The sequence below is a fragment of the Merops nubicus genome, unplaced genomic scaffold, assembly GCF_000691845.1.
Source record: "Merops nubicus isolate BGI_N331 unplaced genomic scaffold, ASM69184v1 scaffold23227, whole genome shotgun sequence".
Taxonomy (NCBI): domain Eukaryota; kingdom Metazoa; phylum Chordata; class Aves; order Coraciiformes; family Meropidae; genus Merops; species Merops nubicus.
The window spans coordinates 29,072-47,268 of record NW_008621341.1 but is presented as its reverse complement, the minus strand read 5'-3'; the positions used below and the strand labels follow the sequence as shown (position 1 = coordinate 47,268).

The 18,197-nt window shown below is 37.9% G+C and overlaps 1 protein-coding gene across 1 annotated transcript in view; it reads left to right on the top strand.

Moving 5' to 3' along the window:
- Window positions 1–2,516: 2,516 nt before the first annotated feature.
- Window positions 2,517–18,197, top strand: part of SLC36A4 (solute carrier family 36 (proton/amino acid symporter), member 4) — a gene marked incomplete at its 3' end in the record, with an annotated part of 40,290 nt that continues 24,609 nt past the window's right edge. The window contains exons 1-5 of the mRNA XM_008944463.1: window positions 2,517–2,638; window positions 3,415–3,505; window positions 4,192–4,280; window positions 5,564–5,659; window positions 7,250–7,334. Coding sequence (XP_008942711.1) covers window positions 2,517–2,638; window positions 3,415–3,505; window positions 4,192–4,280; window positions 5,564–5,659; window positions 7,250–7,334 — 483 coding nt within the window. The remainder of the gene's footprint in view (window positions 2,639–3,414; window positions 3,506–4,191; window positions 4,281–5,563; window positions 5,660–7,249; window positions 7,335–18,197) is intronic.

Below are 18,197 nucleotides of genomic sequence, written 5' to 3'. Positions count from 1 at the left end.
AGCCTGCCTCACCATGGTCTTCACCACCGGTTGCAAGGAATCTGCCCTGGCACCTGAAGCACTTTTCCCCTTTCCTTCTTGGCTATCCTGGCTGTCTGCAGAGTTGGTTCTCTCGCATAGTCTCACTCCTCTCTTTGGCTGCAGTTGCACAGCAGGTTTTTTATCCCATTCATTAAATATGTTATCCTTGAAGTGCTTCCACTGTCATTGACTGGGTTGGCCTTGGCCAGCACTGGGTCCCTCTTGGAGTCAGCTAGCATTGGATTTTTGGGACATAGTGAAACCTTCTCACAGAAGCCATCCCTGTAGCCTCCCTGCTACCAAAACCTTACCCCACAAACCAAATACAATGACTAATTTTCAATACATTCTGCATTTCCTATCTGGTTTTGTGCATTCATCTTCTTTTTAAATTAAGTAGTAATTTTTATCAGGTTGATCATTATAAACCCCCCCCTCCCCCCCAAACCCCTTGTATTTGGCAGGTTCCAACACCCCTGTGTACTTGAAAGATGTCAGTTGTCCATACCTTATTTTAAATGTATCTATAATCTCACTGGTGTCACAGATTTTGCAGGTATTCAGTTAGCATCTGTATTTTTCTTACAAAATAAATAATCTTAGAATGGCTAAGATAGGTAATGTTCACTCAAACTATGAAATATTTTTTCTTGCTGAATAGTGAAGTATGTTTAATGTAGCTAATGTCTCTTGTGGTATTCCTCAGAGATTTTGAGTTCTGTATGTAGTGTGATAATTCAGTAAGGTATCCTCTTTTATACTTAGAAATACTCAGTTGTTGTTTTTTTTTTTTTTTTAATAGAAAATATTAAAATCACAACAGTGTTTTTTTTTATTGTGAAAATGGTGGAAGTTGAGACTTGAATATTCAACATTTTACGAATGGATAGTGTGGTAGGCAAGTGTAAGGCAAATAATCCGTTTGCTCTTGGCAGGATTTGCTTTGCTTAACTGTAGTAATTTAATAATGGTCATAATTTAATCAACATTAAACCGGCTCATGCTGTTAGTTTTGCCTGAAAGGCAATTTTGTTTGCTGCTGGCCGCTTGCTGTTGCTTTGCATTGTTATTTAGCTGAGTGTTGGAATTGCATTTGTTGACTGTGGTGGCAGTTTATGCTACTTTAAAAGGTTCATGGAATTACAGCTTTTAAAGCATGCAGCCTATTGACCATAGAATCATCAACTTCTTTAGGTTGTAAAAGACCTTTGAGATCATTGAGTCCAGCTCTTAAACCATCATTTCCAAGTCTACCACTAAGCCAGGTCTCTCAGCACTATATATACACTCTTCTTTTAAATACCTCCACCACTTCCTTGGCCAGCCTGTTCCAGTGCTTGACAACCCTTTCTGTGAATAAATTTTTCCTAATGTCTCATCTAAACCTCTCATGGTGCACCTTGAGTCCATTTCCTCTTGTCCTATTGCTCACTACTTGGGAAGACAGAACCACACCCACTTGACTACAGCCTCCTTTCAGATCGTTGTAGAGAGCGGTAAGATTTCCCGAGCTTCCTTTTTTTGCAGGCTAAACAACCCCAGTTCCCTCAGCTGCTCCTCATAAGACTTGTTGTCTAGATCTTTCATCAGGTTCTTTGCCCTTCTTTGGGCACTCTCCAGCCCCTCAGTGTCTTTCTTGTAGTGAGTCTTTCTTAAAGTGAATATATTTCACAGGCCCCAAACTGAACACAGCACTCAAGATGTGTTCTCACCATTGCCTAGTACTGGGGTACAATCACATCCCTAGTACTGCTGGCTACACTATTTCTGATGCAAGCCAGGATGCTGTTGGCCTTGGCCACCTGGGCACACTGCTGGCTCATGCTCAGTTGGCTGTGGACAACACCCTCAGGTCCTTTTCCATTGGGCAGCTTTTCAGACGCTCTTTCCCAAGCCTGGAGCGTTGCCTGAGGTTGTTGTGAGCCCAGTGCAGGACCTGGCACTTGGCCTTGTAGAACCTCATACTTAATTCCTTTATGTTGGTTCTCTTGCCAGTTACTGGAGACATCTCTTGCAGTAGCTGTCTTGCCTACCTATTTTTGGGTGGGATGACTAGGAGGTGCCTGTTGCTCAGCAGTGATAAAAATAGGGTAAATTAGATTATCAGACTAAAATAGTGGTGGGTAAGATGAGTCTCATCCTTCCATAACGATCAATGACTTTTCTGTTTTTCTTCATGTTGTATTAGCTTTCAAAATGATCTAAAGCCTTGACATTTTGATGATAAAAATTTGGTTCTCTTAATGATAAACTATAGCATTTGGCCGTAATAATGATGAGAATGACGTTGTGTGCCACTTCGCACAGGAAATTCTCTGTCTTTAAACCTGTGCTGTGCCTATCTATCTGCCTAAATCGGCTAACTAATCCTAACTGTAAGTTAGGAACATGACTGCAACTTCTCATGTCATGAGTTTTGCACATGTTTTTACTTCTATTAAACTACATATTTTTTTTTTCTAATGCTGATGTAGTGTTAATTCTATTGTACAGACATGGAGGAAATGAAGCCTTTAATTGAGGAACAAAATTCAGGTGCCATCTCAGAGGAAGAGCATGAAAATAATTTCCTGCCAGTTGAGGAGCATTACCAGTTTCAAAATGAAGAAGGCATTACGTATGTATTGTTCTTAAATACCAGCTTGTTAAAATTTGTTGCCCTCAACTTATTTCTTGTGGGTAGCTTACTAAACTCTTAAGGGGTTTTACTGCACCTGCAGTACGGTTTTGTGGTTATACATCAGGACTTTGCATAGTTTTGCCAAAAAGCAGCCTGTTTTGTATAGGTTTTCTGTTCTTTGGAAGCTAACAATGTGCTGACTGTAAAATATTCCAAGGTGCTCATTTGTAAAGTGATTAGGTAATTCAAAATCCAAGCACTGTTTAAGGAATGTTTTGATAGATTTTAATTTTTTTGTAAAGGAACTTCAGAAGACTTTGGAAATAAACTGTTTGTTAAAGTTTAATTAGAAGAACTTTTGAAGCTTTTTTTTTTCTTTTGATAAGTCTTTGGCTGTCAGACTTGTGATTTGCCGCTGCTAATTTTTTCAAATGGTATTTATTCTGAAATAAGATTGATGAAACTTGGTAATTGTAACTCCTGGAAAATAACTTTTCACATGCTGGAGGAAGGACATGAAGATCAGATTGGATGCTCTGTTTGGGGGAGCTCAAATGTAGAGATGAATAAGAACATTATTTCCATGTGGTGGACATTCTTTAAAGGAGCTGGACCACCTTAAAGTAGTTGAAGCTCACTATCCCTTTATTAAAAAATCACAGAGGATGTAATTTTGTTTGTTTCTGTGGTGTGGTTTTTTTTTGTTTGTTTGTTTTTGTTTTGTTTTTCTCCACTAATCTCAATGTAATTCTGATGTGTCTTTTTATTTTCAGGTTTGTACAAACACTTATGCATCTCCTCAAAGGAAACATTGGAACTGGGCTTCTTGGTCTTCCACTTGCAATAAAAAATGCTGGCATTGCGGTGAGAATTCCAGTATTTTTCATAGGTGTCCTGGTTCAGCTAGGGTAGGTTTAATGTTCACTGGAAGTTGGGGGTGTGCCTCAGCCAGGATAGACAACTGACCACGCCTAGGTTATTCCATACCATACTAAACCACGAAAATAGATCAGAAAAGTAATCTAGAAAGATTACATATGTGCGTCTGAAAAACTAAAACCTCAATACTTTTTTTATCACTGCCAACTTCAACAGTATTCTATTTTTCCCCTTCAGTCTGGTGAAGTCAGTACTGAAGATTGAGAGTGTTTTTTTTTTAAGGTTACTACTTCACATCGAAGACTTCATAGCATGTGTTAGATTGTTGCTTAGCCAAAGTATTTTTTTGGCTAAAACAAGAACTTTGTCAGAAAAAAAAAAAAAGATTTTGATTCACTCAGATTCTTACGATGTCTCATGGGAATTGTTATGGGATTATCTTGTGTTTGTTCAGACTTGTGTCAAGTTGTGAAATGAAATAAGGAATGCCATAAAACATCAGCAGCAAATCCCCCTATGAGAGGGGAAAAACATCCAGATGCATAAATTTTGGATTCTTATTTTATTTGCTACAATATGAAATTTTTGCATGTAAAGGTTTTTCCCTAGCATATTTTAATGAAAAATTCTGTTTATCTTCTGTCTCTTCCCTTTTTTTTTTCCCATACCAGATCGGACCAATCAGCCTTGTGTTCATAGGAGTTATATCTGTTCATTGTATGCACATCTTGGTACGTTGCAGCCAGTATCTATGTCAGAGGTAAGTGTGGAGCTACTCATTCTGTTGCTGAATTTGAAATGTTTTCTTTTGTCTTTTCCTTTTCTGATTTTTGGCCTACAGAATGTGCTGGTGCTGTAGCAATTTCTCCTCTTAACCTTGTACTTGAATGGAATTAATCAGATTCTTGATATCCAACTATAAATGATAGCTATGCTTTGTGCAACACTACTTTAATACGTTGAAAAAAATATTTGTTCTCAGCTCATATACAAAATAAAATTGGTTTAACTTGTGTTGCCCAGTACCCTGTTCCTTGTCTTTGCTGGCAAATAATCAGGCTGTTCTCACTGCAGTTTCAGTTGCTTAGTTTCATTCTGTTACTCCTTTATTTTCATAGCTTCTGAATCTTCATCTTTTCATCTTGAAAAGTGTCCAATTTATAAATAGCTAATTTATAAGTACTTTATGGGAATAAAAGATAAAATAAAAATTGCTATTAATATCTTTCATGATTATATGTGAGCTCTGTCTCTTTGGATTGTGACAACTTGATTCTTCGAAATTGTAGTGCTGAAGGAAGGTGTTAAAATGATGTGAGTGAGTAGATAAAAACTAGATCATCCTCCAAGTGAGATGTACAATGCTGAGGGGAAGCAGTTACTCAAATTTGACTGATAGAGTATTTGATTAATCATGACTTTTATTAAACATTTTTGTCTTACTGTCAGGTGCTAAAGAGAAGCAGTGGGAGGGTCTCGTATTTAAAAAGTGCAGCGAAGTTTTTGAACTGAATAGAAACACAAACCTGGTCATGTCCCTGTAGCTGGAAAAACTACATTAAGTTTAATGTGATACTGTACTGTGATGGGAATATGTAATTCCTGAATTCTTCACTTTTTCCTCTGTGGTTTTGAATGACCTTTGAAGGTGTACATAAAACTGAGGTCACTGAAACATTTGTGACTGACTACTTGTCCAGGAAAATCTGTTGAATCTTGTGACATTAAGGTTTGAGATGAATTTCTTAAAATGATATTATAAAAACATAATTCTGGATTAATTTATCAAGAAGGGTGCTTTACAGGAAACTGCTTTAATACTGTTGAATTAGGGGGAAGCAGCATCATGGTTTACATGCTTGTAGATTGCTGATTAGTCCTTCTTGGGGGAAAGAACTCCAAATCATAACTCTAAAATTCGTCAGCTGCACAACGGTCCCATGGGTGATTACTTATAATCCTGGGAGGCCACCAGTGTTTTCAAAGAGGGTTGTAGGCCTTCATAATTTTGGTAACTCGGCTCTTTCTTCACTCTGATTTCAGGATGAGAAAATCCTCCCTGGGGTACAGCGATACGGTCAGTTACGCCATGGAAGTGGGGCCCCTGGCTGCGCTTCAGAAGCGAGCTTCTTGGGGACGGTACGTCCGCTTTATCATTTCACTGAATAAACTCATTACTGAAAATTAATGGCTACACTTGGAATGGTTAGGAGATGGCCTTTTTACTAAGATGTTGCTTGCTTTAAGAATGTGTTCCTTGTGCTTTTGAAATATTTTTATGCACTGTTGTACGTCGTTTCCCGTAGCCAGCTAGCAATTGTGACATGGGAGGATTGAGTAGTGTTTCCTTCTGTTAGGCATTTCAATTTTCAGGTCTCCAAGAGCTGTGAAGAAAAAAATTCTGTTTAGTTATATTGGAAGATATGTGGTATAACCAGAAATGTATTCTGTATTGTCTAATATAGTGAAGTAATTTAGATTTTCTTTCCTTTACCATAAACACGTTCTTCTGCATCAGAGTTCACTCTTTAAGTGGGTTGACACTGCAAATATTAATTACTTCAATATATTTATTCTGAAAGGAAGCAAAACAGTTCTTTGATTCCTGGTTAAATGCAATATACAAATAATGCAGAAATATTTACTGTATTTTGCAGTGATGACGTGCAGATATTAGTAGCTTGTTGTCTGTCTTAAATACTTTATCTTTTTTAAAAGACATTTTTTTTTCTTTGCCATTTGTTGCTGTATAGCTGTTTATGGAGTTTATGGACTGATTACACAGTAGTGAAACGCAAAACTTCAGGCATGTGCAGTGTTAATGTGTTGGGGTTTTTTGACTCACTGGAAGGAGAATTACTTTTTTAGTCCTGTTTTTTTCAAGGATGCAGCATCTTGCAAAATGTGTTTTGGCTATTTGTTTTGAGTAAGAAAAGGTGAGCTAGGCATTTAAGATCTTTTGTGATGACTTCACAGGCATGGTGTAGTGCTCAATTAGAGAGAAAATTGGTTTCTAGTGAACTATAATGACACTTCTGTAATGCACCAAAGAGTTACAAGCCACAAATGGTGATTTGATTTCCATAGACACTGCTGCAGCAAATCCAGTCAATCTCTGAGGCAAATCTCTGCTCTGTGTGAATCTAGCAAAGAGCTTCCTTACACCACATCTTCAGACCACCATGTGTAACATTTTTCAGAAACAATCAACCATAGTTCAGTGTTTTTTCAGTGATATACAGTATCTGAATGTGTTTTTGGATACATTGATAAGGACCCACTTAAAGGTTTTCACATATTACTATCTTGAATTTCTGAAACTCGTATAACGTAGTTTGTGTGGGACATTTAATCTCTGGTCCTGGTGTAAAACAGCAGAGTTAGGGATTCACGTGCACCAGCAGAATTGATCTGTGCATTGAATATGTATATCTCTTGATTTTATTCATATCACATTGTTAAGTCTGAGTGTTTTGGTTTTTATGCCACTTTAAAATATGTGAGTACCTTCTTGATGCCTCTTCACTGTTACCTTAAGAAACAAACACATACAGAGCGACCCTGTTTTGCCATAAGAGGAGTGTGGAATGTAGTGCTTGTGAGATTAATGTGGTATTTGAATCTGGGATTCTGACCACTTGAAAAAAGGAGCACTAACTGCATGTTAGGTAAAAATGGGTTAATTATTTGGATCCTAAGTATAACATCTGTTTGTTTTTTGTTCCTCAGGAACATTGTTGACTTTTTCCTAGTGATAACACAGCTGGGATTTTGTAGTGTTTATGTTGTGTTCTTGGCAGAAAATGTGAAGCAGGTGAGTAATGTAACTGTATGGAAACAGTTATAGTTTTAGTTTTGTTTTTCCTCACTTTTACTTCCTATCCTTATGAAGTCCAACAGAACTACTTGTAAAATGTGAAGCTGGTTCTACTGCAGTTTCCACAAAAGAGCTCTTGGTAAAAAGGAGCAATGTGCATAGTGAACTAAATTCAGATCTTGTGCAAGTGTTTGTGACATCAGTATCCTCTGATTCTTTTGCTGAACTTAAAAATGAATTGTGGAAATGGCTGAAAACAAGGCTGAAACCAGTATAGGAGTAAGTTGTCTCTATTTTTTTTTTTTTAATTTTTTTTTTTTCTTTCCCCCCCCCTTCTGGTTTTCTGCTGACTTCCTGGGCATAGTTTTCCCTTTTCACATCACTGGAACTTTTCTTTGGTTTTTGTTTAGTCTCTTTTAGAATGGTGTCATCTGCCACAGAATCCATTGTGTCTAAACCAATCCTGAATTTTGTTCTTAAAAATGCCTCACATTGAAATTTCCACAGCCTTCTCAGTAGTCGGTTCCAACGTTAATTCTTAACTGTTAGACAGCTTCTTTTTAGAAGCTTAAAATTTCTTATCAGCATTGAGTGCTGTATTTCATGTTCTAGCTGTAAGTAACTTATTCTTTCTATTTGTAAATACCTTTTATATTTTTGAATATTATCATATCTCTCCTCAGACAGGTGAACAGAGGGAATGCGCAGCAGAGAACTAAGAGAAGGGAAAACCAGTAAAAATGTTACTAATACCAGTCCTTGACCAATATCTCTGCACTGTGCTCTTTACTCTTCTGATCATCTTTGCGTGTTGGTGTGTGTACATTGAGCCCTCAGGGAGACATGATAACAATATTAAAAAATATGAAAGGTATCCTCAAATAGGAAAGAATAAATTATCTAATAGAGGAGAGGCAGGATAGAATCTAATAATTCTTGCTTTTCTGTGAACACTGCAGTTGCTCAAATCTTTTTTTCCATGTTTCATCCTTGAAGTTGGTTATGCTACTCTAGCTGAAAGTTTTGCTTGTGACCAGTAGAGCTGGAAGGTTATTTCACAGGTCTTACAGGTCATATTTCAGACTTGACACTTCGGTATAATGGTAATTTTACAGGCATGTATCATTGCTAATTCATGACTGACTTGTGATCCACTGTAATTTCTCTGTCCTTTACTGTAGAGCTGCATTCTAGGCAGTTCTTCTGGTTGTTCTTTCTGTACAGATGTTTTTCTGCTTACCAATATAATCCTTTATTTTTTCTTCCTGGATTGATTTTTAATTTCTCAAGCTTCAATTTTAATTCAGTTATTAAATACTTTTTCACTTTCCATCTGGAATACTATGTTATTAATGATAGTATTAAATAGCACTGCTTATGTAGCATATAATGTCCTACTGTAAATACTATTATACATATGTAGTATTAAATGCATGTTTCAATGTATTACAGATTTTTAAATAGATTAGATATTGTTAGAAAAATACTGTGATTCATTTGTGCAAGTTGATTTAAGGCTGTCTAAAAGTCAAATATTTCATCATGCCATATTTATGAAAAAGCTGATGAAAAATTTCAAATGCATCTCCACAAGCACAAATATCTGTACAACTCCCAAGCAACCCCCAAAGCTTTCAATAAAACCCAGCTACCCCTTTTCCCTCCTACAACCATCCTTCACTGACTAAAGCAAACAAAACCATGCCTGTTGCTTTGACAACAGCTCCTCATGCTTCTGCCATGTGTTTTGTCTCTCATTTCCCAGTCCTCCTAAGCCCTTCTATTTCTCATCAGTGGAGGTTTTGCTGTTGATGGGATCCCTTATGTCTGCTGGTCTTTCCTGTTTGCATTCTCAGCAGTTGCAGTTGGTAGTTCGTGTGTCTGAGCAGGTTGTCTATGGGTGGGCAGCCAGCACAGATTGGCTCCTCAGATAGGAGCCACAGGCTTTTTGAGTTTATGGTGCTCTGTCTTTCATGGCCTTATTAAGATGTTAGGGCTCCACCAACATACTCTACTGTGTTTTCTGTTCCTAAGAATGTTTAGTTGCTTGAGACATAAAGCCGATGAGGATGAATCGGACCCTGTATCTAAACATGTGCTTCTGTAATTAGTGAAGCTGGTGAGGCCTGAGATACAGCAGGTTACTGAGCATTAATCTTCCATATGGACTCTGTTCTACCCTGTAGTTAGAATAAAGGTGTCTTTGCATAGCTTAATTTACTTTAATGAGGGAGGAGAGTGTCCCCGTGGGTAGTCAGTACACAGAAGATAGTATGTGTTTTTCCTCCCCTAGTAGATCAATATTTATATTGTATTCCAAGTATTCCAAGTTCTACAGATGAAGATCTTGTGAAACTGAGGTGAATTTGTGTATTTCAAATCTGGACACTCTGTAATTTGTATCTTGGGAGAGGAAAAAAAAAAAAAACAAACCATCCCAACCTTAAAAACTACAGTCCCACTGTCACAGTCTATCGCAGTGTCTAAAAGCCTGTTTCACATCAGATGTCCTTCCACTGGCCTCCTGAAATGGGGATTTTTGTTACATCCCTTCTAAGTTCAAATTGGAACCTTTCCTGTAAACTACGTATCTGATCAACCAGTTGTTAGCTATGTTTTGACCTTAAGCAAAATGCAAGACTGAACGCTTACTGACTTTGGCTTTTGTAGAGTTTGAAGAAAAACAGAACCATTTCAGGAATCCTATTGCTACTGTCTTGAAGAAAGGCTGCAAGGTCTTGCAGGGAAGTAACCTCTTCAAAAGCAGTGGCTGCAGAGTTCCATGACATGTACCCTATGAATGAATAAAAGTCGTCAGCAACTCGGGAGTCCTACTGCCAAGTATACTGGATTCAGGTTGCCCTGTGCTCGCTCTTTCCTCTGGGAGGGAGAAGGCTGTGGTTTCTTCCTGGCAACTTTCTCTTGCAGAAATCTGTCCCGTAGAGGGCACCAAAGAACATACATTGGTACTGCTTTAAATCTCATTATTTGGGGTGGTGAAAGGATGAGGCAGGTGGACAGAGGGAATCGTGTGCGCACGTGTGTGTGTGTAGGACTAAGATCAAGGAAAAACATAGTAAAAATGTTACTAATACCAGTCTTTGACCAATACATCTGCAGTATGCTCCATACTCTTCTGAATATGCTTGTGTGTTGGTGTGTGTAAATTAAGCCTACTGGTACTAGTGGAAACTTCCACTGAGATCTGTTTTTTTATGTTTTTAGTTAAAACTAGTACCAACCTGAATTTAGTAGTCTCTTCTTTCAGTTTATTCATTGTTTTGGAGAACTAAGATGTGGCAAAGCATTTTAAAATGGTTCTGGCACGTGAATGGAATATTCATCAATCCAGTTTACTTTGAGTTGAATGTTTAGACACATGGTGGTACATATGAGTCTAAATATTTATTTCATCTTTTGAATTCTGTGAAATGTTTGATGTACTGTATGCAGTATAATGTCTGGTGCTAAATCTTTTCTGATGAGTGTCTGTGGGATTGTAACAATGTTGGCTGCATTATATTAGTGTTTCCCAGACACTTGATGCTACAAGATCCTATTTACAGTTATATTAATTTTCAAATGGAGCTTTTCCTAAGGAATATTTTCTTTAGGCACGAAAGCAACTTAAGTTAGTGGAGACAATGGTTGGTTAAGTCTGGCAGCTTGCAGATATGGGGCTTACAGATGGAAGTGTATAGAACTGGAGAAGAAAAACTGGAATAAGAGCTGGAGCTTGACTACAGCAAGTCTGGAGCAGGAACACACTGGGTTGGGAGAAAAAAAAAATCTGTACCAAAAGAGCATGGTCCCCTTTCAAGCTGTGGTTACTTTTCTCTTCCTGCCTGAGCAACAGAAAACCTTAAGTCATGGTATTTATCAGCTTACTGGTGGATATTTGCAGAGTTCTCTCAAAAGTGTCTTTTTCTCATTGTTTACTAATAAAGCTAAGAAAAACCACAGAAGTCCTTACTGTGTGGGAGCACTTCATTAGATCTTTAGAAATTTGAAGATGACCCATCAGTGGGATGCTACATAATGGAATTTTGCTTTTTTTTCTCTCCAAGTGTAAAATGAAAAAATTTCTCTCATTGTGTAAAATGAAAAGAAAACAAACAAACCAAACCATAGGAAATTGTACTTGAACGTAAAATTATGTGTGGAAAACATACAGTTTGGAAAGGTGAGTACAGAGTGATAACAAAATAGCAGAACTGAATGAACTGTGAAACATTTTTTTTTTTTTTTGCATTTTCATGCCAAATTACAGGATTACAATATAGTCTTTATCTGACAGATAACACACTGGTTTTGTGCCAGATCTGGCCGCCTTGTACTGGCTATTAGTCCTAGTTGAGTAAGGAAAGAGTTAAAAGGAACCAATGAGCTCAGAGACTGTTTTGATCCCACTAGATGCTAAGAAGTACATAGGCCATGTGACAGGAAGAGTGAAGTTTGGGGTTTGGGATGCAGGTGAGAAAACAGTGCTCTTAGTAAAAGAGGCTAAGGAAATGGAGTTATTTCTTGCTTCTGACGTAGTTCATGTAAGAAGTGTGTTCATCAGTTGTATTGAATTTTCTGCAGTCAGTAGCTGTGCATTAGTCACTTTCTGAGTTCCTGACATCAGGAATCTGATAACCAGATTTGCAGAAGTGTTTGATCTCCCTGGATACAGCTGAAGTTGGTGGGTGCTGCGCTTGAGCTATGTAGATGAGATATTACGTGAAGCACTCCTGTAAAGAAAGCTGGTTCAGGCATCACACCAGCATCTAAGTTAATGCTTGAATAACTGAAGTGACTTCTGATGGAAGTCAGCTTGTGATTGGAAACTTCACTAGCCTTCATGGTCAATATGCCTAGTGATTTCAGTGGTTCTGGACTTCCTTTCTATAACCACGTTGATGTTTCCTCATGTGGTTTAAGGAAATGTTTGTGGAAGTCCCAGGCACAGTCATGATGAGCACAGAACAAAATGCAGATAATGTGTGTTCAGGTTGGAAGGTGAACGGTATTCACTGGGCTTTGTCATACATGCAAAAGAATATATATGCGTGGCTTTTTAAAGAGCAAATCTATTGCATAGATGAGTGAAATGATTTGTCAAAGTTGGCTGATATTCCTATTATATTTAAGATTATTTTGCATTCTTCAGGAAAAGACAGTTAGATATAATGTCTGCTGCTTTCTGGCCCAGCACAACAGCTGTATGCAGTGATAGCCTAGCAGAGAGCAGCAGGAGATTGGGAATGATTGCTGTCCGGAAGAGGAGTCTGAGATCATATTAATTCTGATACTTAGGAGCCTAGGTTAGACAGACAGTGAATCATAGTCTGTCCTAACACAATCAGCAGTAAACTTAGACTAAGCTAAACAGTGTATGAGAGAGAGTTTAAAAGACAAAAGAAATTCTTCCTGCTGCTTTGTTTTGTTAACTGTTGGAATGATTTTAAGTGTTATGTGATTAATTTTTTTAAAAAACCTAGTAAAACACTTTCAAAGTGTGGGGAATGTTAGCCAACACCTGAACAAATCTATATAATCTCATCTTCGTCAGAGTTTTCCTCTGCTGATCTTTACTGTCAAATCTCCTAGAGCCAGTTGTTCCATTCTAAGGTGGGGAATAGTGATCCTTACTTTTTCTAAGTTTTGCGTTTTACTTTCTGGCTCAGCGTTCTTCCACTTGTCAGTCACTCTTGCCTGTTTAGCTCTCCCACAAGATTAACTTCTTCTGGATCTTATCCCATGTGACTCTTCTGAGTCAATGTAGAGAATTGCTATTCTGTCATGTCTCAAAGTCCACCTCTGTGGTATGGATATTTCCTGTGTGTATGTGTACATAAAATTCATGCCCTAAGTATTTTAGTAATGTCAAGACTTGTGTATAATGGACATAATGAAAATAGCTTGAAAGTCAGCAGTTCAAACTAAAACTTTGAAAAGTTTTTTTTTTTTTTTTAATAAACTGAAATACTAATTTTGGAGCCATAGGGTTCACATTTTGCTGCACCTGAGTAATAGCTAGTGAGGAGTAAACTTCAGAAACCTCCTTTCACTTGGACAATACTGCTCTCTTCAGCAGTGTTATGGTCACAGTAACCTCTTCATCTAATGGCAAGCTGATCTCTAAAATAATACTTGATAATACTGTGCACTTTCAGCAGTTATTAGGGGATAAATGGAACTTAGCTAACCATTTTGTCTTTGGTTTTGCCTTTTATTTTTTTTTTTTTTCTTTAAAATATATAAAGCCTTAATCCTCTGGAGGATAGGCTTTGGTAAGCAGGGCTGTTTCAGGTAGGGCAATGATTTTCTTTTTAGACTTATTAAAAGACTTATAGTGGAGTAATCCTCTGGGGCTGGTCAAATCTCACTAGGGTGAAGGCCATCACCCATAAGTAAGGTTTGTTCCAATTTCTGAGTACAGTTACAGAATACCTTCACACAATGACAGCTGTGACTACACAGAACAAATATGGGAAGAGACCGAGTTTCCCTTATACTGTCAAAGTCTGGTTAAAGCATTATTACTGTTGTGCTCTGGAGACAAAGAGAAAGGAGGGAGTTTGGGACCAGACAAGCTGTATCTGAGGGTGCTGGGAGAAACCTGAAGTCTTTGAATCATGGAATGGTAGGAGTTGGAAGGGACCTCTGGAGATATCTAGTCCAGTCCCCGTGCTAATGCAAGTTCACCCAGAGCAGGTCAGACAGGAATGCATCCAGGCAGGTTTTGAAAGTCTCTATAGGAAAAAAAGGACTCCACAACCTCCCTGGGCAGCCTGTTCCAGGGCTCCATCGCCCTCACAGAAAAGAAATTTTTGCTTATGTTTAGGTGGAACTTCCTGTGTTCCAGTTTGTGTCTGTTGCCCCTTGTCCTATTACTGGGCACCACTGAAAAGAGATTGGCCTTCAAAGACCATACAGAGTAGGGGAGTTCTGTGAGAATTGTGGGGAGGAAAATGTTCTTGTCTTCCTAAGAGGATAATTTGGAGAATTGCACGCCAGTCAGCCTCTCTTCAGTCCCTTTGAAAATCAGGGACTGAGTTTTGGAGAATATTTTGGGCTGGAAACTGGAAACAGTAAGCCTGGATTTACCAAGGGAAAACCAACCCGCTTGCCTTCTCTATGGAAAAAAAAGTCTGAATTTGTACATAATGAGGAAGTACTAGATGCCATTTTGGTTTTAGCAAGGTTTTTTCATGCTCTCTCTGGCAATATCTTTGTATGAAAGTAAGGCTGTTATTGTCTGGATGGATGGACAAATGGATGGACAGCTAGCTGGGAGGAAAAAAAAGCTGATTGTATGGTCAGGCTCAGAGGATTGTGGTCATGAGCATGAGCCAGTAGAGTGCCCTGACAGTAAGGGAAACCAACAGCAACGAGGGTTGTGTGAATAGGAGAATTGCTCATAAATTGAGGGAAAATGGTAAATTATCATTGTTTACTTTGCATTTGTTAGACTGCATCTAGAATACTCTGTCACATTTTGGATGTCCCCAGTACCAGAAACTCATTAACAAACCGGTGTGAGTTCCAGGGAGGGCTCCTGAAATTGTTGGTGCTGGAGCAGTTGTCCTGTGATGGCTGGGGAAACGGGGCTTGTTCAGCTTGGAGAAGAGCTGGCTTATCAAGAACCTAACAGCAGCCCCCTCAGGGCTGCAAAGATCTAGAAAGTGGAACCATGTTCTTTACTGAGGTTGTGGGAGGACGAGAGAAAGTGGTCATAAAATAACACAGGAGTTTCTGACTTGAGGCAAAAATAACTTACAGACATTTAAGCAATGGAACCAGTTGCCCAAGGAGGTTGTGCAGTCTCCATTCTTAGAAGTTTTCAAGACTGGGCTGGAAAATAAGGAGAGAGACAATCTGTTTCCACCCCATAGGTGACAGAGCTGTAAGGAAGCAATTGGACTACAGACTTCCAGAGGTCCTGTCTAACCTGAATTATTCTATGTTTCAGTGATCAAAATGTCCAGTTTTGGATGAGGTACTGGAGAAGGCTGTTGAGGATACAACATTTTGTGTAGTAGATAGGAAAGTGGACAAGGCAAAGTGACTCAAATGAGAGTATAGAAGAGAGGAAGGGGCAGCAGGAAGACGTCAATTTTGTGGAACTGACATTTATTCTAAACCTAGAATTGCAATGTTTGGATTAAAAACATACAAGAAGTAGGTGCTTTTCATAGCTGGGTCTAAGACAGCTGTGATTACAAATCTAGTTACTCAAAATATTAATCTGTATTGAACAGGTCCAGAACCTCACCTTTTTTTTTTTTTTAACTTCCCTCTCCCCCTTGCTATAATGTCTTTGATGCCCTGACTTCTTTCTTTAAACTGTTTGAAGGAACAGGATCTGATGCAAGCTTTTGCAGGTCATGACCTTTTTGAGAATCCATTTGGCTCTGTTTCCTTCCTCGATGAATGCTGAGGCAGGGAATAGTGTGGGGAGAAGGGGGGGTACCATGCTGGCAGGGTTATAAAGCAAACTTCAGCATTGTGGTTTGTTGTGGGAATATAACTCACATCTGACATGTGCAAGTAGGCGGTGGGAAGCTAGGGTCAAGAAGTCACAGTCTGATAATTTTACTTATCTGTGTCTTGCTGATTGTACATGAACATTAATTCATCTGATGATGGTTGTGGAGAGTTTGTGTATGGCTGTTCCTCATATTTTCATGAAAATAAAAGGAAGATAATTATAAAAGCTATTTTGTGGACTTAATTTGAATAGAATTCTATAGAGCATTGTATACTGCATTTTCCAGCCATATTAGCCAGCAGACTCCATTTGAATGTCTAATGGGAAATTGATGGTATTAATTGAAAAAAAAAAAAATTCTGATTTTTAGGGACATTTTATTGGTATCTGTATATAAAAATAGAATGCCTTACAACAAAACTGAAGTGGTTGAGGGCTTAAAATTCTTTTGATAGAAGCTGGTTTATACTGTGTTATTTTAAAAATCTTGTTTAGAACCTGAACTGTATCCTGCCTACAGTTATTTCTTTTAGCAATAATTTTTTTCTTTTTTAAATAGCTCATCAGGCTTAAGGGCATTTATATAAATTGAGGCACATTAGGTTAAATATTTATTATAGCTGGGCTTTTCAATGGTACTTATATGCGCAAATCACACTAATTCTTGGAAAACCCTCTTGTGTGTCCTTGTGTGCAGAGCACCTCTAGGTACCTGTGAATGCATGCGAGCAAGTAAACGCACGAGACTGTTGTTAAAGTGAAGGGTTGTTAAAGTGCTTGCTCTGTATTTCTATTTTAAGTATGATGGGAAACCAGGGAACATCTACAGAGAGCCTTAATTCATGTGGCATTAGGGAAGTAATTTGGTTAAGAGTTTGACACATTGCTTGGCAAAGTGGAGTTAGTTACTGTAGCAATGTGAATTCACTGGAATTCATCTGTAAATGTATTCAGCTTTTCATAGCTTTCTAAAAAGGTTATCTTAATAAGAACTGCAGATATTAAATGTCTTGTAAGTAACACTTAAGATTCTTTCAGGGTGGGAGCCATCAGTGTTTCTGTAATGATTGGTGTCCTCTGTTGCAGAATTGTATCTTTTATCTTTCCCTTGTTCATAGTGAAAAAGAGATCTATCTAGTGCCTTTTGTTACAGAGAAAAGAATTTTAAATTCATTCTGTCTTCTTGAGTTTATGGATTGGGGAATTTTTTTTTTTTTTTTTTTCCCCCTCCTAGACTTGAGAAGCCTGAGATTTGGCAAACTTGCCATGTTGGATGACTTGGTTTACGTATATTTGGTTTTACATTATCAGCTAAGTTCCACTGCCTCATGGAAATCTCACAGTGCCAAGGATCCCTTGATTGCCTGCTGTATCTCTAGCCTGTCCTCTTTTGTCCACTTCGTCATCTTCCTTAAAGCAAAAAAATAATAGTCCTGAGTTACTGTGACCTATAAAATAAAATAGATGCCATTAAGCACTGGTAATTGTGCTGTTTGCTTAGGACTGCCATGGCTACCTAAAAACTTATATTGTACTGGTAATACTTTTCCCTTTCATTTTAACTGCTTAACGTTTGGATTTTTGAGGCAGAATCTATGATCTTATTTCACTTGTACAGATAATAACTGACATTTAAAAGAACAAACCACATGGAAAGAATTGGTCATAAATAATGTCTTGAGACCTTACCTGTGAACAATGTGATAAGGATAATAATATTTAAGAATTGCTACACTTGTACACTTCCTTGGATTGTAGGGTTATACAGTATTCCTCTGAGTGCAGTTCTCTATCGAGTTTTAAGACAGTGGCTACAGTTGTTGGTTGTCTAACAGTTCTTAGGGGTCAGAGTATTGTCTTCAGCTGCTTTGTTACGTATCGATTTCTCATTTTTATTTCAGTCTCTTTGTGCTAAAAAAACCTATTTTTTTTTTCCCAACCGTTTGGGTTTCTTTTTGTAGTCATTAAGCCAAAGGCTTTCTGCAGCATGTGTGGATTTGTAAGATGGTGAATGTAATGGAAGGAAAAAGGTGTGAAAAGATTTAAAACAAACAGATTTGAACTGTTACCATTTTGCAGCAAGTAAAATAACCCTCAGCTCTTGCTATTTTGATGGTGATGTGCACATAGGACTAGAAGATATTTACACAAAACAAATTTTGCTAGTTATGGCCACAGTAACATTTTTCCAAAAGAAGGAATGAAAGTTGTGAGCAGTGACAAACTTGGTCTTCTGAATTGCGCCATAGGCAACTATTGTACTGTTACATAGAAAAAAAACCTTATACACTACCATGTTGTGTACTACGGTTTATCTAGAGGCATCAGTTTATACCTAAATGGGTACAATGGATTCTATTATCTATTTATTATATATAATAATA